We start from the raw sequence: 19,827 nt of genomic DNA, 5'->3' as shown, positions 1-19,827 counted from the left end.
GTTAAGAACAGTTTCAGGTTAAGAACAGAAATCATGTTCCGGTGGCGCGGCGGCAGCAGGAGGCCCCATTAACTAAAGTGGTACTTCAGGTTAAGAACAGTTTCAGGTTAAGTACAGACCTCCGGAACGAATTAAGTACTTAACCTGAGGTACCACTGTACTTAAGATTTTTCTAAGGTAAAACAGTACATTGAACCGCATTCAACTTAGTAGTTGTGCCAGTGGAAACCAGCACAATGGGATTTCCCCCCACCCCTCCTCCCCCTGCACACCCTCCCCACGTTCTGGGGGGTCAGGAAAACCCCCAAGAACAACATGTAAGAGGGGAAATTGTTCTGTATAGCAAGTATAAATACTTGCGCTGATGGAACAAATGCCTGAGTGCAACGTTGAATTCCACCCATAGGATTTAATCTTGTTTCTCTTTTGGCTTCTGAGTCTTTCTGAGATATTCTGCAGTTACGTTTTCAAGATTTTCTCCAGAACTGGGAGATTTAGAAATTTCCTTTTACTCCCTTTACAGCTGTGATTAACACGGCTTTATCATACATCTCACCATTTTAGGCTTTAAGAAATCCCATCTAATCCCAGGAGTGCCTATGCCCTGTAATTAATAGTGTATGCATGTGTTTTCGTTTTCCCTTCGGGAATCTATCATCTTAATGTATCAGTTTACTTATTGGCAAATCTCTGTACATGACTATGCCATGTAAAGGGAATTCCACCGAAAGCTGGGAAAATACTGCCGTTGGTCCCTGCTACCCTCAAAGCAAATAAACGTAGCCAAATATCTCCACCATATCACCAAGGAGAAACGTGTGAAAATATAAAATTCACACTATTGTAGGGCAAAATTATCACTTCAAACTTGTTAAAAAGGCAACTTCCTCTTTAATCTTTAAAGTGGTGAGTGTAAGGTGAAACTTTCTTGGGATAACGCATTAAAGAAGCCCTGCCTGCCTACGCAAGAGAACTTATCTGTGCTTTGGTTACAATCAAATTCTAGTAGAGATGGTCACAAATACTGCAGCCATCCCTCTAGGGGAACTTGAACTTCCCATCTAATCCCTTAAAAGCATTTTAGTCTGGCAAATAAGTCTTTGGTCAGCTTAAACCAAGAGTCACCAGTGCTCTGGAACCCAGGGGAACATTTGCAAACTAGAGGAACTATGGCGGTCACGATCTGTGTGTGCCACCCATGTACATGCGCCACAATCTGGCGCACACTGCCTCCCCCCCCCCTCCCACAGGGCAATTAGGCTTCTGTTGGTGTTTGTGGAAGCGTCGCAACTGGTGAGGGGAGAGCTAAGCCTCCCTTCTCCACCAAAACGCTCTGCTCTGCTGCAATTAGGCTTGAAAATCCCTTCAACGGGCTACAACAGAAGGCTTCTTTCAAGCTTTATTTCAGTGGGGAAGGAAGTCACCAGGAGTCTGCAGATGCCAGAAAAGTCATCTACAGGCACATGTGTAGCTTGCAACCAATGTCTTAAGCAGATGCATCTTAAAGAAGAATGATCTGATGATTACACCCCTCAGTTTCCAGCAGAAATACAACATCATATGTAGAGGAGTGTATCAGGAGATGCCTCCAATGTATATTTATCATGGCTTGTGCTTCACTCACACTAAACACCGAACCTGATTATCTCCCACACACACTCCTCTCAGAATTCCCTTGCAAGCTATTGTTGATTATTCCCTTGATAAATAAGCAAGTTGGGAAACACTTTTCCTTCAGTAGGGCTGCTTGAACAAATTAATGCGAACTCTGATATGAAGTGACCTGCTGGGCAACTTTTCCAGATTGCAACTTAAGTGATCTACTGGCCTTCAGACTTCTCAAATATTCTGACTCTCTTCTTGGTTAACTGCACTTTTTTCATTGCTTTTTGAATTGCGGAAATGGGATGGAACAGACTTATCAGTGAACATGTGCCAAAGTGACGTAGACCCGAAGTAGACTGATACATCCATTTATGGCCAGCTACTGCTGGCCAAGGGGACGAGCGTGGCGCTGTGGGTAAAAGCCTCAGCGCCTAGGACTTGCCGATTGAAAGGTCGGCGGTTCGAATCCCCGCAGCGGGGTGCGCTCCCGTTGTTCGGTCCCAGCGCCTGCCAACCTAGCAGTTCGAAAGCACTCCCAGGTGCAAGTAGATAAATAGGGACCGCTTACTAGCGGGAAGGTAAACGGCGTTTCCGTGTGCGGCTCTGGCTCGCCAGAGCAGCGATGTCACGCTGGCCACGTGACCCGGAAGTGTCTCCGGACAGCGCTGGCCCCCGGCCTCTTGAGTGAGATGGGCGCACAACCCTAGAGTCTGTCAATACTGGCCTGTACGGGCAGGGGTACCTTTACCTTTACCTTACTGCTGGCCAATGAGCCCCAGCATCCTCAGCGCCACTGTTAAGAGATGGTGGGGAGCTTCTCTCAATTCCCACACAGATGGTCACACCACCCCACCCCACCCAAAATACTAATAGCTGCCCATGCTTGGGTTTCTTACACAGTCATGCCTGCCCCTTGGAGGTATTTAAGGAGTTCTGTTTATGAAAAGTAAGCATATTAGTTGTTTGGGGTGTAGTATGATGCTTTAGAGATCTGTGGATGAAGGGTGATATGCAAATTAAATAAATACATAAATAAATAGGTAAATTCCTGGGAGAGCTAAGGCTTTCAGAGTACTCAAGAAAGAAAGCAAACAAGCAAACAAACTATATGTCCCTCTTAATTAAGGATAAGTTGTGACTAAGTCCCCAATTAGCTGCAAAACCCGACTTTGCATTTGAAAAAAGGGGTTAGAGATTACAATCAGAAATGCAGGCAAGCATGAGTGTCCAAGAAACCCCAGGCTGATACTCTGTTCCTAAAGCTTTCCTGTAGTACATTCATTGCCTCTGAGAGCATTGTAGTAATCTGAACGGAAGTTACCAAAGCACAGATCACTTGTATTACCTAACGTCAAGATAATCACATAATGGCATATCACAAAACAGACGGAACATACAATGGCACTTTCTGAGAAGGGTGATGGTTCACTGCATTTCCCACCCCCACCCCCAAAAAATACAGAGATTGAAAGAGATATTTGGTTATTTACCACCAGCTAATCATTTAATAGATGATACTTTGCTCGTTTTCATGTAATTACATGATTTAAAAGTCAATTATATACATAATGAGGAACTAAATCTTCCTACTTTTCTGCTCAGATAGTCCTAACGGAGATTATGTGCTTTCCTGCCAATGAATATTGTTTCAGTGGAACACATTTTTACGGATCCCCAAAGATGTATTTTTCACATCAGACATTTCTCAGAGAGAGGAAGAAAACACTGAAACATTCCAGGTCTTGCTTTTTTGATATGGAATGATGTGATAAACCAACAGAAAGTAATGATATCCCCACTCTGAAAGGCATGTCACCGAATTCTGTGGATTTGAAAGTAAGTTCCACTGGGTTAAATGCAATTTAGGTAAAGGTAAAGGTAAAGGGACCCCTGACCATTAGGTCCAGTCTTGACCGACTCTGGGGTTGCGGCGTTCATCTCGCTTTATTGGCCAAGGGAGCCGGCGTGAAGCTTCCGGGTCATGTGGCCAGCATGACTAAGCCGCTTCTGGCGAACCAGAGCAGCGCACGAAAATGCCATTTACCTTCCCACCAGAGTGGTACCTATTTATCTACTTGCACTTTGACGTGCTTTTGAACTGCTAGGTTGGCAGGAGCAGGGACCAAGCAATGGGAGCTCACCCCATCAAGGGGATTCGAACCGCCAACCTTCTGATCGGCAAGCCCTAGACTCTGTGGTTTAACCCACAGCGCCACCCGCGTTCCATATAAATGCAATTTATTCCCAAGTAATTATGGGTATGACTGTGGCCAGAAATGCATGTTTAACTGAAACTAAGCCACCTTAAACTAAGTGTGACTTACTCCTAAGTAAAACACTATTGGGATTGTGCAAGAAAGAAAGAAAGAAAAAGAAATACTGAAAGACTCATTCCCAATTATAAATTGTGTTGAAAACAAACTAATAATTATTATTATTTGCCTGCCCTTCACCCTAAGGTCCCAGGGTCAGTTACAACATTAAAACACAATATTAAAATTCCTGCCATGCAGGCCATTGGACCAGATGACCTTTGAGTCAAAAAATATTTTATTTGGAAAGGAGTATTTCTTAAAGATTAAAGCTGTTAAGAGGTCAGAACGCCCAGTCACTTAATGTGGTACAGTCAACATTCCTCACATATAATTTTATTTTACTCAAGAAAGAGATAAAAGAAAAAACCCACTACAGATTTGTATTCTAGAGGAAAAAATAAGTCAGCCAACGTTTATTTTATGTACTTTTTTGGTGTCAATTCATGTTGTGTCTAGAATGTGGGACAATTCCAGACAGAACAGACAATACGACAATACCTCAAAGATAATGAGGAGGGTTATTTTAAACCAGCCATGACTTACAAGGGGTCTTGGGGGTTCTCATGTTACTCTTCTTTTCCTTAGAGGGACAAAAACTTTACACCAGTAATATGAGGATGCTTCTGTAATGGATGACACAAATGAAGCTACTAGGAACATTAACAGAGCTAGGTCTTCCTCAATGGTCCAGATTTTGTTGTGCTCAAATGTTCTAAGGGAAAAGATCCTGCTAAACCTTCTTAGATACACTAATAGCTAAAATTGTGGAAACCTTAAAGTTGTATTTCTGAGGTTTGAGGGCTCATCACATCAGTCTTTTTTAGAATAATACCATAAAAGTATATATCATTAGAAGGATAATTTAATGAAAAACAATAATGCAACAAACTGTGCTGAGTTATCTTTATTCTATCAAAAGTTATAGCCAAATAAACCAAAAAAAGCACAACTACCTTATGTAACAAGGAGTGGATTTCCTTAAAACTGACCAATGGCAAACAGAGTGTAGAGAGCTTACTGGTCACCTAGAAAGCAATGCAGTAGCCCTGACTAAAGGCCAGTCACTGACTATAGAACAGAGAGGGAACCTCCAACCTGTGGCGTCACTTGGGCCAAGCCCACCTGCCATACAGCCAATATCATATACGGACATCAGGTGAAGCTGAATCTGGGCCAGAAATGGATTTGGAGGCAAGGTGCTTTGAAGCACCAACTATCAGCTGATTATCGGGGCTTCAAAGTACAGAGCAGGCCTCTCTGCAAAGACCAACAATCAGCCAATCACAAAGAGAGTCCTGCATAGCCAAGAATCAGCTGCACAGCCAACATCTTATTTGGAATCCATCTTCCAACCGAACTTGAGAGTAGCAGCTCATGAAATCAGAGAGATGGAGCCCTCTCAGTGAAAGTTCAGGGAGCCATAGCACGTCTGAGCAAAGAGTTCCACCATGTTTGCCTCTGTATTCTTGCAGCCTTTAAAGAGGAACTTAAATCCATACCTGCAGCCTACAGAAAACCTCCTCTAGATATTACCAGAAGTGCCAACAGTTCAATTTGGCAAGTTTACTAGCATTAGGCTAGCCACACTTCTTCAGTCGTATTTCCAAAGCCCCTCTCAACATCTAAACTGATTCCTCCACTGCTCCATTTATCATTATCCGGATCAGCTAAAGGGACACAATCCCTCCTGGGCAGCTTTCCAAGGCCACATGCCAATTATGGGCAGGTTCAGAGGCAAATGTGGGCAAAGAAACAAATGTAATTTCCCCTCTTCGTTCACTAGGCTAGTTTCCACATAAACTCACATACCCTTCTCTCCTCTTTATCTATATAAGCAAGAGGCATTATTAGAGTTCAAGGATGCTGCAAAGCAGAATCAGTAGGGAGTGTGGCCTGGGGAAAGCTCTGGGGGCTGGATAAAAGAGGCTTCAAGGGCCACATTCTGCCCCCAGGACTGAGGTTCCATAGTCCTGATCATAAGGTTACGGTCCCCTTGCTAAGTTCTACCATTACTGTGCATTAAGTCATCACAAGTTATGCCCATGATCTTTGGCAATCTATATCTGCTTAACTAATTCAATCTGCTGCCTAATTCTATTCACACCTTGATCAAGTTTAAGGCTACTTGCTTCTGGTTGTGTTGCATCACAGCATGTGACCAAACATGATGAGACATGATTTAAATCAACGTTTAATACATTTTCCTATAAACAGGAGAAAAGGAAATAATGCTTATTAGATACAAGGTTTAAAGGTGTTTTGTTTTGGAAACAAAACAGCAGACTCTGATTTACATCTTTGTAAGCAGTTCATAAAATAATTTGGAAAAAGATCTAGCCTGAGTAACCTCTGAGGTGAGCCTGAGGAAAATGCCTGCTATCATTCAATTACAATCAGGAATAACACCCAAAGTCACATGATCACAGAAGCCATCAGCCACAGCTGACTTGCACTAGGACACATGGTGGATTATAATAACATAGGAACATATATGGGTCAGATCAATTGACCCTGTTCTTGCAGTGGTCAATCAGACAGTATTAGAAACTAGGTGTTACAATCACCAAAACAGAATGTTGCCATTTGGGGACCAGACAGCTCTAAAGTTCTATTTTTCAAAACGATTTTTTGGTTCCTGCAATTCAATCTCATTGTGCAGATAAAATATAACAGATAGAATTCTACAGGGTGTGTTGCTGCTGTGTGAAAGCAGTCAAGAGCCAAGGATCCCCAGGTACGCACCTCCAGATGGTGGAGACGGCAGGTGCCATCCTGCCACCCCGGCATCTTCACTTGGCAGCAAGTGGCCAATAAGGTAAAGGGGACCCCTGACCATTAGGTCCAGTCGTGACCGACTCTGGGGTTGCAGAGCTCATCTCGCTTTACTGGCCGAGGGAGCCGGCGTACAGCTTCCGGGTCATGTGGCCAGCATGACTAAGCCGCTTCTGGCGAACCAGAGCAGGGCACGGAAATGCCGTTTACCTTGCCACCGGAGCGGTACCTATTTATCTACTTGCACTTTGACGTGCTTTTGAACTGCTAGGTTGGCAGGAGCAGGGACTGAGCAACGGGAGCTCACCCCATCGCGGGGATTTGAACCGCCGACCTTCTGATCAGCAAGTCCTAGGCTCTGTGGTTTAACCCACAGTGCCACCTGTGTCCCTAAGTGGCCAATAGCTGTGTTTATCAAGCTCAAGCCCAGAACATGAACAACAAAAAAACCTACATGCAGAGCAGGAACTGTGATATTTATATCCTTTCAGAAATATGTCTACGGGGTGCCTTTATAGAACATAAGCTACCCATTTCCAAATGTTTAGAGAATAGGTTTTCAAGTAATAACGTCAGAATTTGTTTGGGCGGAGGGGCACAGCTCTAAATATATATATGAACATAGTGAATGTACTTCTCATCTTTGGATTTGTTATCTCTCACCATAATTTCTGCATGGATTCAAACTTTACAAATTTTATTAGATTATGAATTCATTTAGTTCTGGATTTTACATGACTGCTTTTACCTGCCTACACTCTTGAGATTTGTTCAGCGGGCATGAAACACACTGCTCAACTGTTCCTGCAGCATTTTGTATGCATTGTCAAGTTCCACACTGCTAATCTCCTAACAAGCTCAATTTGGGGATTTTTAATGCCTTTAGGCCAGTTTTCAAAGTTCAGACACAAGCCTTGCAAGTTTGTGTTTTTTTTAACCAAGCCATGCACCAAGAAATTTTAAATGCACACAGCAATCAACATCCCAGGACAAAGATTTAAAGGTATTTGTTGTTGAAATATAACAAGGCAATCTACCTCCTTATGTGCATTTCTTTTTTAAAAAAATTCCCTGTCAGTTGTGTAATACATTTTTAATTATGATGTGCAAGAGTTTGCAAGAGAACACCTGATCAATTAATCATGAGTGCCTTCTTAGGTCTCCTCTGTGAATTCTAGCCTTGCACGTTTATCTGGCATGTTGTAGGCATAATACATTTCAATTAGCTCCCTTTGAAAAAGAGGCCACCCATTCTTCAACAGAAATTCCAGCCACTTTTCACTGCATATAGAACCATCTTTAAGGGCAAAATGCTCTTCAGCAGTGAACAAGCACTGCTTTGAAAGATGGAAATAAAACCATATGGAAGCTTTTTTAAAAAAATGAACAAGCATGCCTCACAACGATACAAATGATTTCCAAGAGTTGAAATCCTCAAAACTGAAGCTTTTTGCTTTTGTTTAAAGAAGAGATATTTTGCAATAATTCCAAATGCTCTGAAGGATCAGCATGGCATGTCATGCTAGCATCACACAAAAGTGTAAACCTTAACCTTAGACACAAAACCAGGGAATTCTTACAAGTTTAGAAGTTGCAACGCAACCATGCTGTTCATATATGGAGTTTCCCCATTCATTCCAATGCAGGAGGTACACCTGTGTAAACCATCTTCCATAAAAGTGGGTCTGTTCCCTCCATTGGAATGAATGAATGAGGCAACTTGTACATCCAAATGCGAACAGGAACTCTAGAATAGGATTGGTTATACAGTGGTACCTCAGGTTACATACGCTTCAGGTTACATACGCTTCAGGTTACAGACTCCACTAACCCAGAAATAGTGCTTCAGGTTAAGAACTTTGCTTCAGGATGAGAACAGAAATTGTGCTCCGGCGGCGCGGCAGCAGCAGGAGGCCCCATTAGCTAAAGTGGTGCTTCAGGTTCAGAACAGTTTCAGGTTAAAAATGGACCTCCGGAACGAATTAAGTACTTAACCCGAGGTACCACTGTACAGTATATACTTCCTTACATGCAAGCATTCCTACCAAGTTTTGACTTTCTAAAAATAGGTAACAAACCAACTCATATGTGAACATTTAAACTGCATAAACAAAAATATCAGACAGAGATCATTTGTTTTGAGTTCAACCAGCATGCAGGTTTTACTAGGTTTTACTATGATTTTTGCTATGAAAGGTTTACTAAATGTTTATTTACTAAGATGTCCATTTGGAACATCTTACGTAGCCCCAGTTTCAATGAATGGTAGTTGCCCAGCTGCCACATTGCAATATTAGACAACTTCTATTCATTTCCATGGGCACCCAACTGATTATTTATACCCAGCATAAATGAAGCAATGTTGATATGATTCAGTTGAAGAAACTAAAGCCAAGTCAGACTGGTACCTTTAAAATCATCAATTACCGTATTTTAATAGCAATGATCTGACCTTTGACTAAATTTATTGTGAACAATAGTGAGCAGCTTTTGTCTTCACAAACTTAGCAAACTCTGCAGCTCCAAAATTAAACTACTTCAGTCTGTAACTCTGCCTAAAATTCACTTTATATTCCAAAATGTTCCTACAAATGTAGGCTGATTATTATTTCTCCATAGGCTTGCAATCCTAAGCATCCTTTTAAGACCCACTGAAATCAATAGTGTGTGCATTAAAATAAGTTTGGTAGGAAGTTTATTTGTTGTTTAAGCTCTATAAATGTTTAAATGTCCCTTGCTGTAAACACAATTTTAACTGCATATTATAAAGACTATCCCTAACACTTATTTTTGCTTGACCACTTACAATGTAATCTTATATCTACTCAGAAGTAAGCCCAGTGTGTTCAGTGGGACTTGCGCTCCCAAGTAAGTGTGTGTATGATTGCAACCTAAGAGGTTCAAAATGATAGAACTTACTCTGAGTTGTAGATATATATCTCTTTTGGATATATATCTCTAAAGCACAGGTACCTAACCTACAGCCCTTCAGATGTTATTGGACTCCAACTCCCATCATTCCTGGCCACTGGTTATGCTGGCTGGTGCTGATGGGAGCTGGAGTCTAACAACATCTGAAGGACCACAGGTTAACCACCCCTGCTCAAAAACTACATGAGGAACAGCCAACTAAGAATGCTACAGGGAGGCTAGGGTGACAAAACCCTTAACAAAAGGGAATGGACCACTTAGCTGGCTGAATATACATTTTTAAACTTCAGCTGCTAAAGAGAGAAAATGGGAAGAGCAAATTGAGAGAGAGAGAGAAAGAGAGAGAGAGAGAAGGGAAAGGTTTTCTGTAGTGATATCCAAAAGTTAAAATAAAACAGACACAAGACCACAGTCAGTCCCTAAATAAAATTTATCATAACTTGCTGTGGTATTTTATAACCCTGAAAACTATCAAACATAACAGGACTGATTCCCACAAGCACAAACCACCATACTAAAAATTATCTATAATCTGAGGAGCCCACAACAGTCTTCTAAAAGGCATTCTGCCACATAGCTTCTAACAATTACACAGCTAAAGAACATACACCACAGTTGACATCCAGGTTTGGTAAGACTTTGTTTTCAACAATATACAGTGGTACTTTGGGTTAAGAACTTAATTCGTTCCGGAGGTCTGTTCTGGAGGTCCGTTAAGAACCTGAAACTGTTCTTAACCTGAGGTACCACTTTAGCTAATGGGGCCACCCGCTGCCGCAGCTCGATTTCTGTTCTCATCCTGAAGCAAAGTTCTTAACCCGAGGTACTATTTCTGGGTTAGCAGAGTCTGTAACCTGAAGCATCTGTAACCCAAAGTACCACTGAACTTGTAAATTAAGAGTGCTGGTGCTAACTGCTGGGTGACTTGTCTACAGAAACATGACTCCAGTGTTTATTTTCAAAGCTCCATACAACTGTTTCTTAATGTCACTAGTATTCTTCTGCTAAAAAAAATAATATTATTAGCCCAGTATTTGTACATTTGTTAGATTAAAAAGTTCTTTCACTTCCACTGAACCTGAAAGTCTTTTCAAAAACCAACTTTTCAAAAACCACCCCTTCATTACAACTAATCTGTTGGTGTCTCCCATCTCCTGAGAATATTCAAAATGTAATGATGGTTCAAAAAATGGTTTCTATTTTCTTTCAAAAACTTGCCTCCCAAATGAATCCAGCAAAGAACATAAGGCATAAGTTAGCACAGTGCCCTAGAACACGCCCTATAATAATTTCTGATAATTAACACTTTTTCAGAAACGTCCCGATTCTCACCAAGGCATCATTGGTTTTATGCCCATCCACACATTTAATGAAACACTCAGCTGCAGCAGACAGTTTGGATATAACATAGAAGCCTGCAGAATTAGCATTTTTAGTGATAAGACATTCAAAATGTACTTAATTCTCAGCACTCAATTTTTATTTCTTCTACAGCAGCACCCAAGAGTGCAGAACTTAAATATGTTTAAGTAGCAACCAAGGATTGCTAATTTCAGAATGGAAGGAAAACTGACCCGGAATGTACTGGCTCCTCCTACAACACCCCGTCATGAAATATTATTAAAATGGCACAAACTCTGCAGATTAGATGTTCCACAACTGAAATCCTTTGGACATTGACTGATAGGTGGGTGGTAATATGAGCAAACCTCACCTTTTGCGCTGCTTTAGAGGGACTCTTGTTTTTGCTTCCTTTAGGTCTTCCTCTTGGTCTTTTAGGAGATGGCTCTCCCATTGGTTCCTAAACACAGGAAAACATGCTATTGTGGCAAGAATCTCAATAAAGATCTGAAACACAACGCAGGGCACTTAACATGCACAAAACAAACAGTGTCAGTTACTCAATCAGTTTCAATAGTGAAATAAAATAAAAAGAGCAGAAAAACATTAACGTGAGTGCATTTTACTAAAACATTTGTTCATGCCTACTGGAAGTGAATGACAAACTAATGAAAATGTGTGTATGCTCTGACACTCTTTCCATTCTTTATATAAACTTCCCCAACCTTTATAATCAAGGATGACGTTTGCAATTCTAACCATTCATGGCTTTTCACAATCGATTTATAATTACTCATTTGATTTACATTTGCAATCGCATAAGAGGTTTAATTTCGATGTAGATTTCCAATATGAAAGAACTTAAAATACTGAAGTCTGTTTAAATTATAGGTTTTTTAAAAAAAATAAATCTGAAAGTTACAAAGAGAGTTGTGTCTTGTTCTATAGCTTAACGTTATATATTGTGTGGAGCACTGTCCTGGTAAGCCTGGGCTTCAAGGTATACAAAAACACTGATTGTTTTCACTCTGTTCCCCAATGGCTTCTCTGTTTGATAGTAAATAAAATCATCATCTGAATATGATTTCAGTTTTCAGATATTCCAAATATTTATTCAGTGAATCATATGGACTAAAAGAAAATATATATCCATCTCCTCCACATCCACTTCCAAATACTGAACATTTCATTTGGATTACAGGATGCGGTAAGACTAATTAAATTCAGTTTGTTAAAGGAGTCTTGGAATTCTCCCTATTGGTAAACTCTTGGGCTAGAAAGGAAATTTAGTGACACAATATCCTTCCAAAGGAGTCACAACAGAAACAATGCTGAACACTGACTGGGAGGGGGAAAAGAGGGGAGACACATGGGGGGGGCTCTTTCTGTGAAATCCACTGAAACCCTAAACATTCCATTCTCAAATCTCACACACACATACTTTTTGCGAAAACAAAAAAACAGGCTGGGGTAGGTGGGTGAGCTGGGAAGGGGAATGAACGTCGTGATAGCTCAACAAAGGTAACGCAAGAGGAGGGGGCTTGCAATCCTTCCGAAAGGTATTTTATTGCATTTCGCTCGAGAAAGGGGGGTGGGCATAGGAGCGGCTGGGCGTGAGGACTTTGGGGGTGCTCATCCACCCTCGTTCTAAGAGGCGCCCTTTCAGAGGCGTTTCTGGGCTCAGATCGGTTTGATCATCTGATTTGCTCGGAAAGGAAGTGGTTTGACGATAATGAATGAAGTAAACTTTTTTTAAAAAAAAAAGGGGGGGGGGAGAAAAGCCCGCGGAAGTCAAGTTTTAAATGCACTTCGCGTATCCCTATTGCCCGATCGCTATTTCCGAGGATCTCGAAAACACTGCAAGCAGCAGCAGCAGCAGCAACCCCGGCCAGGATGCAGTTTTCTCCATGCCGGCTCCGCAGAGCTACAACTGCAATGCTTAATTGGTTGCATTCGCAGACTTGTGTGCGTGTGTGTAGTAGAGAAAAAAGCCCGGTATCCCCACTGGCCTGTTTACTTAGAGAAGTACAAAGTATTTCTGGCGTTCCCAGCGAGAGCCAGGCGTCTTTCTTATATGCTCGGCGAGCAAAACCCAGCTCGATTGTGGGTTGCAGGAAAGTGCCCGAGGAGATTTGGAGGGGGGGGTCCCCCAAGCCAGAATCACCCCTCCCTTAAAAAAAAAAAGCAAGCCGAGTTTCCCGGTGCGTGGGGTGGAAAGAGATAACGTAGACATGCAGGCGATCAGGGAGGGTCTCCTTTTGTACATATGCACCGAAGGAGTGTGGCGCGTTTTTTAAACCCCCCATAGCCAAGATAAGGAGGACCGGGGACGGCAGTGCCCTCTGGGAGACCAACTATACACACACACACAAAAGACTGAGACGTAGCAAAGGCAGTCGGGGAGCCCAGCCTGCCTGCTGCTTCCCTTGCACACCCGTCCAGTTTAAAAATCTGCTCGGAGCGCTGGTTGGTGGGATCCGAGCTGCTCTGCGCTCCAGAGCCAAATAAACCCTCCCGGGCACACAATAGAGAAAGGCCGAGGGAAGTTTTCGCCTTTTAAAAAGAAACAAGCGCGCGCGCGCGCCCGGAGAGACAGACAGACGGACAATCCAACACACATACGTCCCTCTGTCCTCGCCAAGAGAGACTTTCCCCCCACCCACCCCCCATCCTCTTTCCTGCAGTCAGCAAATGCACCCGCCGCCACAACAACAATAACAGCAGCAGCAGCAACCACCACCATCGCATCTCCAACCACGCGCCGCTTCCTCGCCGCCGGGCACGTGCCCTCCCGGTGTGTCCCCCCCCTCCTCCGCCAACCCGGCTTTGCGCGCGCTCTCCGCGTCCAGGCTACTAACTTGGGGTTGCTTCCTGGGTCTGCCACGACCCCTCTTCGGGGGATCCGAGGTGGCAGGTTGCTCCTGGGAAGCGGCGGCGGCGCTTCCCGAAGTCGAGGGCTGGCCGGCTCCTTCGCCTCGCGCGCTCATCGTGGCTCCTGGCTTGGGCTGCAGCCGCGCTCTCGTCGCCTCCGCGCTCGCTCGCTCGCCCGCCCGCCCGGCCAGGCACCTCGGAAGAAAGCGGCAGGCGCCGAAGGCGAGCTCGCGTGCGCGCTGCCCCCAGCAGCAGCAGCAGCAGCAGCAGAAGCACCACACCGGACGTCCTGGTGCTGCCAAAAGGAGAAAGGGAGGAGGAGGAGGTGGCGACGACGGCGGTGGTAATAATGGTGGTGTTGGGTGTTTGCTGCAGCCTCTTTTTGCAATTTAGCACGGGAGTGGAAAGGCAGGAGGACGCAGCTTTTGGAAGGGGGATTTCCCCCCTTTTTCCCCCTTTTTTGCTTTCGGGGGGCTGGGGGGGGGGAGACGTCTAGGCTGGCTTGCAACGCCGCCACGAGAGAGCAGGAAGGGTGGGCGGTCGGGCGGGACGCGCGCGCTCCTCGTCGTAGGCGAGCGGGGGCTCCGCAGCCCTCCGGTGCGTTTCAGCTCCAGAGGAGACGCATGGCAAAGACGCGGAGAGGACCCAGCGCGCCTTTCGGCTGCCTTGAATCAAGGCACGCCGCGAGAGGAAGAGAGATCGGAGCGGGGGGGGGGGGGGCTTGAAAATAGAGCTATAGTTGGATAAACGCGGAGGGATTGGACGACAAGGGTCTCTCTCTCTCCTCCCCCCACCCCCAAACAACCACCACGATGCTGGAGCTTGGGAGTGAGCTGCCGGCTGGGGATGGGAATAGGAGATTCCTGCCCCCGGTGGCAACTGGGATGAGGGTTGTGAGGTTTCTTAAAAAATAAATAAATGGGGAAATGGGAGGGCGTTGGGGGACGGCGGAGGGAAAGGCCACCATGAGGAAAAAGGGGCGGCAAAGCTACGGGGGGGGGCGGTCGGGGCTGGTTTTGGACCTAAGAAATTACAGTATTAGAAAGATAGCAGCAATGGATGGAAACGCAGCCCCCCTCCCTCCCCTGTAACTCCTCAAGTGGCCGATCAGTTTTGGTGCCCAGCAGGAATGCAGCAACTACAACTGGTACCTGTCAGATGTTGGTACTGGTAGCCATTTTGGGGCCAGGCCACCAAATACTGTTGAAATCCCCTCCCAGCACATACAAGAAGCCTTTTTGGGGTCTGACTGGGCCTCAGAGACCAGTACTTCTCAAATTAACTACTGGGGTTAACAGTTCCTGCTCTGTGCCAGCCACAGTGTGTTTTTGGTTCTTCTCTTCTCCTCTGAAAACCTCCATAACTTAATCAGGGGTTGCTTTTTCTAGGTGGCATTTTTCAAAACGACTCCTAGCGTGACTCAGAAAGCATCACTTTCTGCTATTCAGAGGTACCAAAGAAGTTGACACGGTGGACACTGTCAAGAAAGAAAGAAAAGGTTGCTTCTGAGAATCTTGCTCTACGCACACCAAACTATGGCTGGGTTCACACATAACACTAAGCCAAACAATGGCTTAGCCTGAATGAACAGAGCTGTGGGTACCCAAAGGGAAAAAGTGGCATCCATTTTGCTGTTCCCCCAGCCCTGCTGCCCTACCAAGGTGGTTCTTGGCTTGATGGCCATAGTTTGCTTGGGAGAGATTGGCAGGAATTCAAGGTCCATATGGAATAGCTTAGCCTCTTATACCTGGTTGACCATATTCTGACATAACTTTTTTTTTAATTAATGATCACTTTTATTTGACGGGTGATTTCTGATCCTTTTTTCCCTTCCATTTAAGAAATGAACCGACTGGTCAAAGAACTGGCAAGTTAGGATCAAAACCAGCACACAACATTCATTTACCTCCTCTCTCCATTGGTTTCGTGGCCATTCCTGGATCGTTCTGGTTGCCGTTCACAATGCTATGGTGTCAAAAGCCTCAAATGGCAGAACTGCCCTCAAACTCTAGACCAGCCTTGCCCAACTTGGTGCCCTTAGTGCTGGATTACAGCCATCATGATCCCTGAACATCGGTGATGCTGGGTGAGGCTGATGATGGGAGTTGTAGTCCAACAGCCCCTTGTCTGCCCATGGCATTGTCAATGTCTCAGTTCTATTAGTCTCATCCGCTCATCTCAAACCTTATTCTCCTCATATCTTGCTTCATATAAAAAATAAAATTATTATTATTATCCATATTTCCTCTTAAGTCCATTGCTCATTCTGCACCCTTCCTTTTACCTCTGAGCTTCTTTACCTCCTACAATCTTTTCTCAGTGTAAGTTTTTAAACCTCAGCTGAGCTGACAGCATTCTCGTTCCTCACAGAATTTGCCTGTAAACTGCTTAAGTTTCCTGAACAAACATTCTGAGCTATCCCATAAGCTCAGCCAATCTGTGCTAAAGATCTGCAAGCCACAAACACAATATTGATACTTGGGACTATTATAAGTTATCTGAATACAGAAAACATTCTTCTATGTTATGCATGTGTACACTTGCATGTGCGTGTGTAAATGGGTGGCTCGTTGTTAAGTTCAATTTCCACTGATACATATAAACGCCAAACGCATCGAGACCGAGAGGCCAAATGTAGCTCTTCAGTCTTCTCTATTCAACCTTCCAAAATATTTGGCGATCCAGAGTCTGACACCCAAAAATTAATCCAAGCCACACCTCTCACTGGTCCTCCTGCTCCCAACTCTGTTCACATGCCTCTGTGGCCAGAAGGACAATGATAATTCACCTCACTTGTTTGGAGGGCGGATAGAGAGGGACCACTGCATGGGTGGAATGTAGACTAGTGTCCAAAGGGAGGAGTCATATCCATTGCCTCTGGCCCCACCCATCCCTGTCATGTGGCCCCTGGGAGGATGGACTTGAGGGAATGTGGCCCTTGGGAGGACACTTGGGACTGAGCAGGTTGTAATGGACACCTCAGAAGCAACAGGGTCAACTCAAGATGAAAATGTTGGGGCTTTGGGCAGTGCAAGGGTACAGTGGATAGGAAGATCAGGGGAATGAGAGAGTGGAAAACCTTAAGATGCTGATGATGACCTGTTCCAAAATAGGAAGCAGGAACGCAAGTGTGCTCTCTGACCTGACATCTAACGTAAGGCATGCCAGTGGTCCTTGGAGTGGTCTGGTATGAATTCTTGGGGCGGGGTCAGACTCTGGATCTCCAAAAACAAGATGTCCTCCAGAAGCAACCACAGAAAATGTTATGATGGGGAATGGAAGATAAGCAAAGTTTGACAGCTTCTCCACAGCCTTACATAGTTTCTTATATTATTGTTGGTATTGTTATGACTTGTATGCTACTTTTCAGAATCAGATCCTCCCAAAGCGGCTTAACAGTCAAACAACTTTGTTAATTATTCAAATCAGTTAAAATAACTCAGTAAATAGAAAACAGACAGGCGGCAGATAAGCAACAACAACAGCCCAATGTTCAGCCACTGCAGTCCTATCTTCCCAAGACAGGATCACATGTGATATGTCACAATCAGCTCAGTTTGTCTCAACCAAAAACTGATTGAAAAATGAAGATCTTTACACCTCATCTAAAGGAAGTCAAAGTGGAAGTCTCATGCAAATTTTGAGGGAGAAACTGGGGGGCGGGGCACCATCAAAAAGGTGGCATCTCCCGTATCCACCAATTTTAGCCACTGGTAGTTCCAGGATCAGGGCTTCTGAAACTCATAGGAGTGCAGTCAGTCTTCAAATAACTCAGTCCTAAACTGTTACGACCATAACTAGCCATTGAATGGGGCCTGCAAACAGCTAGCTCGTGCCACTGGTACCATATCAGAGCAATATGCTCCAAAACAGCTGGACAGCTGCAAATTGCACTAACTGAAGCTTCCAAACCATCTCCAAAGGCAGCCTCTCATAAATCATATTGCAGATGTCAAGGTTAGATGTAACCAGGGAATTGATAAATAAGGCCAGAACTACCATACCTGCAGTGGACCAAGGCTGGTGTATCAGTCTGAGCTGATAAAGGGCTCTTACCCATCACGATGACCTGTGCTTTTATAGATAACAAGTCCAGGAGCTAGGATAACAAGTCGGGCAGCAGCAGGACTGCAATCCCATCCAGAACTGGTTGAACATCACCTAAATTAAGTGACTTGCCCACCCAAAGCAACTCCATCTTACCTGGATTAAGTTTCGGCTAGTTCCCAAGCAAGCAACCTGAGTTTCCTGGAATCTTCGCAAATGAGTAAAAAGAAGCGAAATGGGCTTAAAATGAGACTAAGAAGCAGTGTGAAATCCTGGTGAGGAGAGGGACCTCAAAGACAGAGCAGAATGAACACGGGCTTTGGGGAGAAACTCTTAAGGATTATGTTTCCCACCTGGTGGGGTTAGCCACTCGTAGGGATGAATCAGTTTCAGTATCTCATTTTTCCATCCTTAAGTTCCCCACATTTTTGCAGAAATTTGCAATTTACTTTTAACAATCCTTACGAGTATTCATCAGTGTAAATTTCACCAAATCAACATATTTTTGTATACTGTTTTGATTAGTGTTGCAAAACCTGCTTCAAAAATGTATTTTCACAAGCCGTTTCCCCTAATTATTATGTTTTATACATTCTGTAAGCTGCCCAGAGTGGATATTTGTATGCTATTTTCACTAATAACACACATTCCCCAAATAATTAAAGTTTTATAAACATTGTTCGGTACAAGAACATCATTACAAAATTCAGATAAGTATGACTTAAAGAGGAAAGCTGTGTTTTGGTCTCCCATGTTGGTTCAAGAAGTGCAAACCTAGGTAGTTTCTCATTAAATGCACTTCCTGTGATGGACATATCTATTCTTGCGCACATTGGTACTTGAACCACATCGCAAAGTGCAAATTCAGGAGGATAGATGTGTTTTGGTATGCTGGCTCAAGAAGTGCGAACTGAGAAGTTTCTCATTAAAGGGCAAACAAAATCAAATTTCTCTCCTGTCCCTCACTGCTAGCCTACTTCCTTGAGAACTCTGAAAAGTTAATACTTTAATACACTTCTCCTGTGAATCTGGTACACATTAAGCCAGAAGAGCTTGTGGGCAAGATGAGCTACAGGTTTGGGAGCAGTGACCTAGAACATCTCTGGATTTGATGCTATGTTCAAACTAAGATGCATTATAAAATAGAACAGATGTTTTACCCAGACCATCCTCACAGTACTTTCCTCCAGAAACCCTGGTTAGCAAACAAATTTGAGGCTACCACAGAAGTGGAGACACTTCACTACTCCCTCAAATCAGGTTGGTTTTCAATCCTCTTCCATCCCCCTGTTCCGAAATGTTAGTGCCATTTAGAGACGTGTTTCACTATCGCTACACAAAGATGTCGTCACATTGTCACTGGGTAATTTAAAATACAGGCAACCTCCCATTTATGCACATTCAATATGTATGTGACTACACACACACATGCACACAGCGTGCCAAACCCAGAAGTGACCCCAAAAATCACAAAAAGAGGTGGAACGGGGTGTTTGCAGGCTTTTCCAATGGGGTGTCAAATATATGCAATTTCACTGATGCGCACGGTGCCTTGGAATGTAACCCGCACATAAATGGGGAGTTGCCTGTATGCGACTATTTAGATAAGTGGCAAAAGGCATAGAATCACCAATTTAGCAGTGGTGGTTAGCCGTGGAAACAGGAAAAAGGGTGTCATGTCCAATTCACAGAATTTTAAATCTCAAAATGAACTTTGAAATCCTTTAAAAAAACCACAAACCCGAAACGTGGCTTCACTTTTAATTTTAAAAATGCTATATTGACAAATATATTGTCCCCCAAAATATTTATGTTCTACTTTTGTACCAAAATATCAGGAGGCATAGGTTGGGCTGGTTCCAATGTTGGCATGTTCCTGATACCACTTTATTCCATACCAGGCTTTTTGAACTGACAGCATTAATCTATGTAACATAATATGACA

At 43.7% G+C, this 19,827-nt stretch overlaps 1 protein-coding gene and 1 long non-coding RNA gene across 3 annotated transcripts in view; one reads left to right on the top strand and one right to left on the bottom strand.

The window, feature by feature from the left end:
* Positions 1–14,760, bottom strand: part of HMGA2 (high mobility group AT-hook 2) — a 129,078-nt gene extending 114,318 nt beyond the window's left edge. The window contains exons 1-2 of one of the 2 annotated variants that reach the window (XM_083400153.1): positions 13,823–14,760; positions 11,338–11,424 (exon numbers count right to left, since the gene is read on the bottom strand). In XM_083400153.1, the coding sequence (XP_083256279.1) occupies positions 11,338–11,424; positions 13,823–13,951 (216 nt within the window). In that variant the 5' untranslated portion in view covers positions 13,952–14,760. The remainder of the gene's footprint in view (positions 1–11,337; positions 11,425–13,822) is intronic. The other variant, XM_083400154.1, reaches the window with a different exon arrangement.
* LOC310658327 lies at positions 14,054–15,428 on the top strand. Its single transcript, XR_014502236.1, has 2 exons — positions 14,054–14,178; positions 15,224–15,428. It is a non-coding gene; the product is annotated as an uncharacterized lncRNA (long non-coding RNA).
* Positions 15,429–19,827: the final 4,399 nt, after the last annotated feature.

Source organism: Podarcis tiliguerta, assembly GCF_965153285.1.
Source record: "Podarcis tiliguerta genome assembly, chromosome: 10".
Lineage (NCBI taxonomy): Eukaryota > Metazoa > Chordata > Lepidosauria > Squamata > Lacertidae > Podarcis > Podarcis tiliguerta.
Note: the sequence above shows the minus strand (reverse complement) of the source record. Positions and strands in the feature narration are given on the sequence as shown.